At 43.4% G+C, this 12,242-nt stretch overlaps 1 protein-coding gene across 2 annotated transcripts in view; it reads left to right on the forward strand.

Annotated features, from left to right (window-relative positions):
• Window positions 1-4,472: 4,472 nt before the first annotated feature.
• The window catches only part of LOC117733230 (rho guanine nucleotide exchange factor 10-like protein), a 50,384-nt gene continuing 42,614 nt past the window's right edge, over window positions 4,473-12,242 (forward strand). Inside the window, exons 1-2 of one of the 2 annotated variants that reach the window (XM_034536704.1) lie at window positions 4,473-4,727; window positions 7,328-7,385. In XM_034536704.1, coding sequence (XP_034392595.1) covers window positions 7,349-7,385 — 37 coding nt within the window. In that variant the 5' untranslated portion in view covers window positions 4,473-4,727; window positions 7,328-7,348. The remainder of the gene's footprint in view (window positions 4,728-7,327; window positions 7,386-12,242) is intronic. The other variant, XM_034536703.1, reaches the window with a different exon arrangement.

Below are 12,242 nucleotides of genomic sequence, written 5' to 3' on the forward strand. Positions count from 1 at the left end.
ATTAAAGCCCTAAAGGAGATGCTTTAACTACTTATGTGTTTATTGTTGATAAGAAATAAATAAATAAACTCTTTTTTTCATACCAAGAATTCTTGCCTAAACACTTTTAACTGACTTTGTGGTCACGTTCCTAGGGTTATCAAGTTAATAGATAATAATAATAACAATAATAATAATAATAATAATAATAATAATAATAATAATAATAATAATAATAATAATAATAATGAAGCCTCAACACTGGTTTTCTTGACTCTTTAAACCACATCTCTCATGCTGGGTAATCAGGAATAGGAAACGGATGGATGGACAGAAGCTAATATCATCCAAATGCTTTCTGTATAACTTAATAATAACTTTCTGTCAAAAACACAGAGATTGTTGAGAGAGAGGAAGGAAGTGATTCATGCAGCAAATATGGTTGTGATTCACCCATTAACTATTGTTGTCTAAATGCATTTGACAGGCAGCCAGAAGGAGACGTCACTGTGGGTTATGACAAAGTTATTGTCCAGTTACATTATGGAGATAATGGAGATCAATTAGACTCCGGTAATATAGCGGTGAAGCATTTCATCTGATGGCGGCAACCAGCATGATTAATTCTCTAGCTGGATGACTGGAGTAAGTCTGAATCTGAAAAATAATTGTACAATTGTCAACCACATTGCAAAAATATGTTCTAAAAACACATTTGGAACAAAGCTGTAATTTACAAGACTAAACATATTGTGATTGGTATTTCTTTTTCATTTTAGCACCCAGCTGTGGCTTATCATCACTCATCACTTATCACAGACCACCCTCATGTGGAGCTGTTCATATTCATATTTTAATTGTATTGCCAATCATTATAGGCATTTCTTTTTCAAATTACATTTTCAAATATCTGATTTTATGACATTTTCTTTATTTCATGTCAAGTATATTTCATAATGTAACTTTTCATGGCAGTGGTGTTTCTTTAGGCTAGTCACATACCCTCTGTCTCTTTCTTAACTGCTACCATATTTAGCCAACTTTATTATTGTATCTCATTTATTAAATGTATATATGTGGGTCAGTGATGAGCAGTTAGTTAGTCCTGATGGACAGGTGGTACCTTGCATGGTAGCTCCTCCCATCAGTGTGTGAATGTTAGTTAGTCCTGATGGACAGGTGGTACCTTGCATGGTAGCTCCTCCCATCAGTGTGTGAATGTTAGTTAGTCCTGATGGACAGGTGGTACCTTGCATGTTAGCTCCTCCCATCAGTGTGTGAATGTTAGTTAGTCCTGATGTAACTTTGAATAAATGTTTATCAATGTAAAAGAATATGAGTTTGTTGTTTTAGAGCAGTTCATTAGTCCTTATAAGTGTATCCATCACTGTAGCTCATTTAAACTAATAATAACAGAGAGCTGCTGGCAAACTGTGTTACGATCATATTATCAATATTAAGGAATCTGTTTCATTCAAATTCCTATGGACTCAAATGATCTCGTGACTGCAGAGATTGATGGACTTCATTGAGAAGAGCAGTTGGTGGTGATCATGGAGGAGGAGGATGAGGAAGAAGCAATTCTGAAGCACAGATATTGTAAGAATTATAGAAATACAGGTTTCCACAATTAAATGTAGTTGTAGCCCATTTATTATTACACAAGGAAACCATGACAAACAGACATTCAGGTGCATTTTTTTTAACTTGCCTCATGAGAAAGGCAAACAGAAAAATTATCTGTGTGCAACATTTAAAAAACTCAACATTAGGGTACATTGTCCATCATCATATGTGGAAAGGAAAAAAAAAAACTCTCCAAAACATTGTGCCACTTTTATTTAGATTGGGCTGTAGGTTCATTACAATCAGCATCCCCTCTCACATTGTCGACTCACACTTTATTACATATAAACACTAATGTTTTGAATGCAGGACTTGTAATGGAGTAATAATAAATTCCCGGTGTAGTGACTCTAAGTCCTATTAATTAGCAGCTGCTGGCTGCTGATCGAGCTTGATTGTGTTGACATGTGCTCAGAGAAACATACACAATGTTATCATTACTTTTTAAGATGGTGTTTATTCTGCCACTGGTATTCAGTCAGTGTCAGTCACTTCCAATAACTTTGATCACACAATTGATAGCTACAAATACAGATATTGCCACACAATATTGTCTCTTTCTCCAATCAGGCCCACCTGTGATTGTTGATACTGGTATCAACTAAATGGGCAGAAGCTGCAGCCTTGGCCTGTACCAACACACTACCTAGTGCTGGAAATGCTCATTACATTTAAACAGAAGCCCACTGAGCACCACCAACCTCTTCACGTTTCAAACCTCAGACCCGCAAACTAAAGCAAACTTCACGAAAGCTTTAAAGCATATGGCGTTCCACCAATCTGGAAGAATCACGCTTAGTTTGGAGAGATAGTCTTAAAACATATAAAAACGCTCTCCGTAATGCCAGAGCAGCCTATTACTCATCAGTAATAGAGAAAAATAAGAACAACCCCAGGGTTCTCTTTAGCACTGTAGCCAGGCTGACAGAGAGTCACAGCTCTGTGGAGCCGTGTATTCCTATAGACCTCAGTAGTAATGACTTCATGAACTTCTTCAATGAAAAGATTTGAACTATTAGAGGCAAGATTGATGCTCTCTTTCCCTCAACTACTGCCGATCTGTCATCAAGAGGAGTGGCCTTGGAAACGGCTGTATGCCCTGGTGTATATTTGGATTTATATTGGGCAACATTATCAGGAAACACTCCATAAACTTTCATTGCTATGCAGACGATACTCAATTATATCTATCGATCAAACCAGAGGAAACCAACCAGCTCGCTAAAATTCAATAATGTCTTAAAGACATAAAAACATGGATGACCTCCAACTTCCTGATGTTAAACTCAGACAAAACTGAAGTTATTTTACTGGACCCTGAACACCTCAGAGATCAATTATCTGGTGATGTGGTTTATGTAAATGGCATTGAATCAGGTCTGCCCTGGCCGAGCTCCTAGATATGCTGCTGAAGGTTTATAGGCTGCTGGGGGATGTTTTAGGATACACTGAGCACCTCTCTCCTCTTCTCTCTCTCCTTATGGATGAATTTACATCTCTCCATTGCACCTTATTAACTCTGCTTCCTCCCCGGAGTCGTTGTGACTTCACGTCTCATAGGGTCCATTGGACCTGGAGGTGTCTGATGCTGGTGAGTCGGCCTCCTGCGTTGGCCCTGCCCCTCCTCCCCCCCTCCTCTCTACCTCCTTCTGTTTCATGGATTGGAGTTCCATTCATACATTGTAATATTCATGTAATGTGTTTATGTAACTCTGTAAATGCTGTTCATTCTGTACACATGGCATCTATTGCTTCTGTCCATCCGGGGAGAGGGATCCTCCTCTGTTGCTCTCCTGAAGGTTTCTTCCCTTTTTTCCCTGTCAAAGGTTATTTTTGGGGAGTTTTTCTTGATTCGATGTGAGATGAGTCCTTTATCTGATGCAATTAGGAGGTCATTTGTAATCTTCACCAGTGCTGTCTCTGTGCTGTGGTGTTTTCTAAATCCTGACTGAAACTCCTCAAATAAACTATTCTGATGTAGAAAGTCTCTACCTCCTTCTGTTTCATGGATTGGAGTTCCATTCATACATTGTCATATTCATGTAATGTGTTTATGTAACTCTGTAACTCTGTTCATTCTGTACACATGTCATCTATGCATCTGTCCATCCGGGGAGAGGGATCCTCCTCTGTTGCTCTCCTGAAGGTTTTTTCCCTTTTTTCCCCGTGAAATGTTTTTTTTCTATTTCTTGGGAGTTTCCTGATCCGATATGAGGTCAAAGGTCAGGGATGTCGTATGTGTACAGATTGTAAAGCCCTCTGAGGCCAATTTGTAATTTGTGATATTGGGCTATACAAAATAAACTGAATTGACATGAATTGAATTGAATTGAAATTGAATTTAATGTAATTCTTGTGTAGTGAGAAAACACCGCGCCCATCTCCTAGTCCAAAACTTGATGTAGTTATTGATAAAGTAATGAATTTAAAATAAAATGTAACCTAAACTTGTCTTGTTGGTTCGTCTGGCTACAAAACAAACCAAAGACAGACTGCTTCTGTTTGTTTAACATCTATGGACACACTTCACTTTATTAAGCGAATAACCACTAAGTTACCATGGTTACTGTACAACACCGCCATGTTTATGTTGCTGAACCTGGGTCTTTACCAGGTTCACTATTATGGAGTCAAATATTAGATAATATTTTGAAACACTTCCTTGTATTTGAATATGAAACGACGGTGCGCTCAGCCTCTCACATGGAGGGGGCGGGGCTCTCAGATGAATCTCCGCCCCAAATGGTGTGCTCAGCCTCTCACATGGAGGGGGCGGGGCTCTCAGATGAATCTCCGCCCCAAAGTACAACCGGCTTATTGGAAGTGAAGCTCGCGCTCTGCAACGGGAGAGCAGTAGCGAGAGAGGAAGAGGAGGAGGAGGAAGAGGAGGAGGAGGAAGAGGAGGAGGAGGAGAGAGGGAAACACAACAGGAAAACCCGGAAAGAAGAGTTTCTCGGGGGAAGCCTGTTGTTGAACCGAAGGCATGTTTCTGGAGCGGGACCTGAGGTGAGCCGCTGGAGCTGGTTGAGCTGCGACGCCGTGTAATAACGCTGCTTGGATATATAGTTCTATGATTCTACGTTCAGCATATTAATGCCTGGGGGATGACCTCCAGGCGGCAGGTGAGTGACCCAGTGAACATGGGGATTATCCGTCTGCGTGAAGACCCCTTCAGGGTCTATACACTGCTCAGTGTCTTGACATCATCACATCATCACATAGCTTCAAAAGAGGTTCTAAATATAGATTTATTTATAGGTCATAATGTAAGAACAGCAACTTGTTCCCTCATTCTACATCATGGAGGCCACAACATAGAACCACAAAGAACGAATGAACACAATGAGATAGAACTGCATGACAAACTGGTCTCAAGTGTGTCTTGACATGAGTGACAGACCACTATGACGTCTCCAGGTTGGTGGATGCACGTGACCTGCAGGTTTATGTCTTCTCCATACACACAACAGGCCTGTTTGGAGTCAGCAGGAAGCTGCCAGGGCAAAGTCCACTGATGCTTCCTGGAATCCTAGTTAGGCTTGTACTGTCTCTCACATGATCTCATACCTGTTCTCCATCACAACCCTGCGAGGAACCGGCTGCAATGGTTTTTACAATCCACAGTATATAAACACAAGACATGTTGGAGTAGATTAAAGTGGGCTTGCTAATAATTGTGTGCTTAGTTTGGTGCAAAAAAGAAAAGGCCACAAGGTCAATACATAATAACTATTCCATTACTTCTTAGTTTTGAATATGTTGTTTCACAGACTCATGTTATCTGCCCATTATATTATGAGATGTGCTGTAGACCAACCAGAGGAAGGTCTGATCCACCAGACTAAGTCCACAACCTCTGTACGTCGCCTCACTGGCGGCATGCTGATGTGTAACAGCTACGATGTTGAGCATGGTCACATGGTCACAACTTCACATGTTTTATTTGGTTATGAAGCAAAGTATTGGTCTAATTAAAAGCTGGTCTGTCTAATGATGGCTCTACAGGAAAAGTCAGAGGATTACCAAGTCAGGAGTATTGGGAACCATGGATATATGCATCATGACAATCCATGCACCAGCTCTCTGGGAGATTATGGAGCACCGTGTTATACATACAGTATATTGTGTTGACTGACAGTCTGCCTTTCTATAATCCTAATGGGGCCAAACGTCTTATCTAATTTACCAACAGGATTCATCATCTTTCAGTGCTGTTTCTGTTTGGCTTTGGGCTTTAACTGTCCCAGTGGGAGTCAGTGGATCGCTCAGTCTGGACAATCAGAGGCTGTCTTCTCGTCACAGCTGACAGCAGGGCGCCCTCTCTCTGCTATTGTCCATTCAGCTGCCAGGCCCACGGCATCTTCTTTACTATTGAGGCTATTCTCCATACAGCCTGCTGAATTATTCATCTATCTTCAACAAGAGCTTGTTCTTCCTTGGGTCTTTTATGTGATGCTAATAAATAACATGACTTCTAGTATGAAAGGGTCACTGTTCATGTTGTGCTGGTAAGAACGGGTACCCGGCTTTATTTAAGACTATCACTGTCTGAATAGAACATCATGGTGTGTCCAATTACCTAGTTATGAAAATGATTAAAAGCTATGTTCCCAAGTTTAAGTGGCTTGCCATTTAGTTGAGTAACCGTGTGGGGAAGGACACGTCTGGATTTGCTGTGAAGGAATGTAACATGCATATTGCCTCAGGCAGAATGCAGGGAAATACAACAATAACACAGGTTTCCCAAAACCTCTGGCCGTCATGAGCAGCTGTGACAGACTGACAAGGTGAACACATTACCCAATGTTTTGTCAGTCAGTGTGTGACTCATCATGGCAAAAGGTGGTCCTGGAGACTCCTTCTGCAGCAGTAGCACTTTAGCAGCACTTAAATGTCTCTTACTGATAGCACTTTGTAGTTTAACACTTTAGTAGCACTTAAATGGCTCTTACTGATAGCACTTTGTAGTTTAAGAAATTGTACTTTCTCCATTCTTGTTGTTCTGAGTTTGGAGTCATGGTTGAATGCACTTATTGTAAGTCGCTTTGGATAAAAGCGTCAGCTAAATGACATTAATGTAATGTAATGTAATGTCATGCAGCAGTGCTGTGCTCTGTGTCTGTCTGTGGACAGATTCTGAGTCCGCTGTACACGATGCAATCACCACACTTTAAGGTGTGTAGTTGAGATCCCAGGGAAGGTTTTAAGATGGGTGTGGTAAGAGCGCCTGCTGTGATCCCATCCTAAGATGGTCTCTAGTTATCTAGTTACCTGTGTGACAGTAATCTAACTTTTACAAAGTTAGGAAATCCTTTGGTCCATCCAATTATTTGTGTTCTATCATATTATTATTATCTATTTCACAATGCTATGTGTTTATACAGTTGTGCATGGTTATGTCATCTAAATGTATGCTCTTCAAAATTCATTTGGAAAAACAATTTTTTTTACTTTCTCTGTACGATAATGACTTCTTTTCTGGCTAGTGGGACTCTAGGGTGGGGTCATTATAGACCTGGGTTTCTTTTTTTGTTGGTTATACATAGGTTCTCCAGTTCTAATTGCAGCACAGGTCTCGACAGCCAGTGTTGATGACTGAAATCTGTGAAGACAGGATTTGATTGCATTTGTGACTTTATGTTTCATCAGTTACCGTTGTGTCTAATCTAGAACTACACAGTGTTGTCATCTGTCTTCAATGAGGCCATCTGTGTGTTCATAGGAGCTGATGTGACCTTTGAGAATGACCTCTCCACAGCCACTTCTCTGCCGTTCCTCGGGTGAGTCATTCAGCCATCATATTGATCATCTTATAATGATGTGTTTCAATTCCTCCTGACATAACTCCAGTACAACACAGTAAAGTTTAATCTTTAGCCTCTGCTTTACTAAGACAGATTTGATTGATTAATTACTGGTAGGTCTGCCATTAAGCCAGCACCTCTACTCTCATCAAGAACACAATGATTCCCCAAAAGTATGTTAAAAAAAGAATGGAGAGGGAAGTATGCCACTGCCAGGCAGCAGTATCTTCTTTGCTGTTAGAAAGAGATTCCAGTTTGTCAATATGTGTGTTATGTGAGATGAAAATAGTCTTTTCAATTCAGTTTATTTTGTATAGCCCAATATCACAAATTACAAATGATCCTCAGAGGGCTTTACAATCTGTACACATACAACATCCCTGACCTTTGACCTCACATCGGATCAGGAAAAACTCCCCAAAAATAACCTTTGACAGGGAAAAAAGGGAAGAAACCTTCAGGAGAGCAACAGAGGAGGATCCCTCTCCCCGGATGGACAGATGAATAGATGTCATGTGACCAGATGAACAGAGTTACAGAGTTACATAAACACATTACATGAATATGACAATGTATGGATGGAACTCCAATCTATGAAACAGAAGGAGGTAGAGAGGAGGGGGGGGCACAATGGGGAAACTAAGCAGTCAAAACTTAACATTTTACAGTCACACTGACACAAATCTGCTCTTGCTAAAATATTTCATAGTTAGGATGATAGCTCTGCTTGTGGCCACCTGGCTGTATCGAAGCACTCTTATCTTTGTACTCAGATCTGTGGAGACCTCATAGAGGCCTGTGGGCCCTTCCATTGAACATGTATCTGATTGTATAGCACGGAGCTCTCCAGTCATATGAATATGGACCAATATTCATTGTGTTTATTACTATTTCAATGTTTTGGGGAGGTTTATGTTCTTTGTGACATGGCTTTATGGAAATGCATAATCGTTTTTTCTCTCCAGCACCATGTTGTGAAGGCAGCTGTTCCTTTGACTCTGGGTACTGTCTGTCCAGCTTCTTTAAAAAACAATGTTGTCATACATGTTCGGGGCAGCCAGTATTTAGAAGAAAGCCACGCTTTTGAAGGCCTCTGGGGGTCTGGAGCCCTGAGGGAACTGCCAACATTGTCCAGTTGGTAACTCAGCCTTGTTATATGTCTACGTTGTGGTGCAAATGAGGAATGAGCAGAGAAGGGTGAGTGCTTAAACGCCATATGTTTGGAGTGTAATCTCTCCAGCACTAATGGCTCTCTCGCCATAACGGAGACTAATCCTCTGTTTCCCATGCTCCTGCTCACTGGTCAACAATCTGTTCAACATATTGAACCCAGAGTTACTGAGATGACTACAAAGGCCCAGTGGATCAGTTGGATGGAGTGTGCTAACACAGGTTCACTGCTCTGCAGGCTAATTGGAAATAGATGTGGCTAACATACAAAAGCAAATTTTTCAACAATTGTTGAAAAAGTGAATGTATTCATGCCACATAACTACAGTGTCGGCAGTTCGATTCCAGCCTGGGACCCGATGTTGCATGTAATACTTCCCCCTTTCTTTCCACGCTTCTTGTCTGTCTCTTCACTGTCAATTGTCCAACAAAGAGGAACATGGCAGAAACAGCAACATCTAACATTTCAGTCCCTATATTTAGACACCCTGCATGACAGTAATTAATCTGGTGCATATGTCACTGATATGCTGCTATTAACAGAGTTTGCTTTTAAAGCACCAAGCATGAACATAGCTTTGCTTTCTCCAAAGTTTGACACCACTAACAGCTAACGACAATGTTAAGGCGGAATTACATGCTGGAACTAATTGTTGACAAACAGCAGTGTATCTATTCCAGTGATTCCCAGAGACTCTGGTGCATGGACTACAGACCCGCTAGTGAGGTCAGGGAGCTTGCTCCATCCATTTAGTTAAATGCATCATTCTGGTGCTATTTGAAATGAAGAGTCTAGATCTATGAAGAGCTTTATGCTCTTGTTTTAGCAGTGGTGGAGTGTAACTTCAGTTTTTTCAATTTAACTAAATGCATTTACTCAAGAACTGTACTTGTAGCCTTCTTTACTACAGTATTTCCATTTCATGTAACTTCATACTTCTAGTCCACCACATCTCAGTGGAAAATACCGTACTTTTAACTTCACTACATATATTAGGCTACTTTGCAGATTAGGTCTTAAACATAATATAAATCAACTAATTAACTATAATGTATCATTAAAAGTTATATATACCCTAATTATCCATCCATCCATTATCACCCGCTTATCCGGGGTCAGGTCGCGGTAGCAGCAGGTTCAGCAGGCCCTAATTATTATGTATGTAAAGCAGTTAAAATGAGCTCCAGCATTACCAGCTGCAACATGAAGGTGATGAACACGTACATGCATAAATGATTATAATTCAATGTGTGTGTGTGTGTGTGTGTGTGTATATATATATATATATATATATATATATATATATATATATATATATATATATATATATATATAGTTCCCTGCCAGTTCCCAGCCGGTTCACTGTCACTTCCCTGCCAGTTCCCAGATAGTTCCCTACTAGTTCCCTGTTAGTTCCCAGCCAGTTCCCTGCTGGGTCCCCGCCAGTTCCCTGATACTTCCCTGACAGTTCAACTGCTAGTTCCCCGCTAGTTCCCAGCCAGTTCCTCGCCAGTTCCTAGCCAGTTCACTGCTACTCCCCTGCCAGTTCCCAGCAAGTTCACTGCCAGTTGCCTGCCAGTTCCCAGACAGTTCCCTGCTAGTTCCCAGCCAGTTCCCAGCCAGTTCCCAGCCAGTTCCCTGCAAGTTCCCAGACAGTTCTCTGCTAGTTCCCACCCAATTCCCAGCCAGTTCCCTGCTAGTTCCCCGCCAGTTCCTAGCGGGTTCTCCGCTTGTTCCCAGCCAGTTCCCAGCCAGTTCCCTGCCAGTTCCCAGACAGTTCCAAGCCAGTTCCCCGCCAGTTCCCTGCTAGTTCCAAGCCAGTTCCCAGCCAGTATCCTGCTAGTTTCCTGCCAGTTCCCAGATAGTTCCCTGCCAGTTCCCCGCCAGTTCCCAGCCAGTTCCCTTCCAGTTTCCAGCAAGTTTGCTGCCAGTTCCCAGATAGTTCCCCACCAGTTCCCCTCCAGTTCCCTGCTAGTTCCCAGCCAGTTCCCCTCCAGTTCCCTGCTTTGTTCCCAGCCATTTCCATGCTAGTTCCCTGCTTTGTTCCCAGCCAGTTCCCTGATCATTCCCCGCCAGTTCCCAGCCAGTTCCCAGCCAGTTCCCTGCTAGTTCCCTTCCAGTTCCCTTCCAGTTCCCAGCAAGTTCACTGCCAGTTCCCAGACAGTTCCCAGACAGTTCTCTGCTAGTTCCCCAATCGTTCCCCGCCAGTTCCCAGCCTGTTCCCTGCTTTGTTCCCAGACAGTTCCCAGCAAGTTCACTGCCAGTTCCCAGACAGTTCTCTGCTAGTTCCCCACCAGTTCCCAGCCAGTTCCCAGCAAGTTCCCTACTAGTACGCTGTTAGTTCCCAGCCAGTTCGCTTCCAGTTCCCAGATAGTTCCCTGCTTGTTCCCTGCTACTTCTCAGATAGTTCCCCGCCAGTTCCCTGCTAGTTCCAAGCCAGTTCCCCGCCAGTTCCCTGCTAGTTCCAAGCCAGTTCCCAGCCAGTATCCTGCTAGTTTCCTGCCAGTTCCCTACTAGTTCCCAGCCAGTTTCCAGATAGTTCCCTGCCAGTTCCCCTCCAGTTCCCTGCTAGTTCCCAGCCATTTACATGCTAGTTCCCTGCTTTGTTCCCAGCCAGTTCCCTGATCATTCCCCGCCAGTTCCCAGCCAGTTCCCAGCCAGTTCCCTGCTAGTTTCCTTCCAGTTCCCTTCCAGTTCCCAGCAAGTTCACTGCCAGTTCCCAGACAGTTCCCAGACAGTTCTCTGCTAGTTCCCCAATCGTTCCCCGCCAGTTCCCAGCCTGTTCCCTGCTTTGTTCCCAGACAGTTCCCTTCCAGTTCCCAGCAAGTTCACTGCCAGTTCCCAGACAGTTCTCTGCTAGTTCCCCACCAGTTCCCAGCCAGTTCCCAGCAAGTTCCCTACTAGTACCCTGTTAGTTCCCAGCCAGTTCGCTTCCAGTTCCCAGATAGTTCCCTGCTTGTTCCCTGCTACTTCTCAGATAGTTCCCCGCTAGTTCCAAGCCAGTTCCCCACCAGTTCCCTGCTAGTTCCAAGCCAGTTCCCAGCCAGTATCCTGCTATTTTCCTGCCAGTTCCCTGCTAGTTCCCAGCCAGTTCCCAGATAGTTCCCTGCCAGTTCCCTGCCAGTTCCCTGCCAGTTCCCTGCTAGTTCCCAGCCAGTTCCCAGATAGTTCCCTGCCAGTTCCCCGCCAGTTCCCTGCTAGTTCCCAGCCAGTTCCCAGATAGTTCCCCGCCAGTTCCCTGCTAGTTCCCTGCTAGTTCCCAGCCAGTTCCCAGCTAGTTCCCAGCCAGTTCCCCGCCAGTTCCCTGCCAGTTCACTGCTACTTCCTTGCCAGTTCCCAGCTAGTTCCCGGCCAGTTCCCTTCCAGTTCCCAGCAAGTTTGCTGCCAGTTCCCAGATAGTTCCCCTCCAGTTCCCTGCTAGTTCCCAGCCAGTCCCCCTCCAGTTCCCTGCTAGTTCCCAGCCATTTCCATGCTAGTTCCCTGCTTTGTTCCCTGCTTTGTTCCCAGACAGTTCCCTGATCGTTCCCCGCCAGTTCCCAGCCTGTTCCCTGCTTTGTTCCCAGACAGTTCCCTTCCAGTTCCCAGCAAGTTTACTGCCAGTTCCCAGACAGTTCTCTGCTAGTTCCCCACCAGTTCCCAGCCAGTTCCCAGCAAGTTCCCTA

This window comes from Cyclopterus lumpus, chromosome 7 (assembly GCF_009769545.1).
Source record: "Cyclopterus lumpus isolate fCycLum1 chromosome 7, fCycLum1.pri, whole genome shotgun sequence".
Classification (NCBI taxonomy): Eukaryota; Metazoa; Chordata; class Actinopteri; order Perciformes; family Cyclopteridae; genus Cyclopterus; species Cyclopterus lumpus.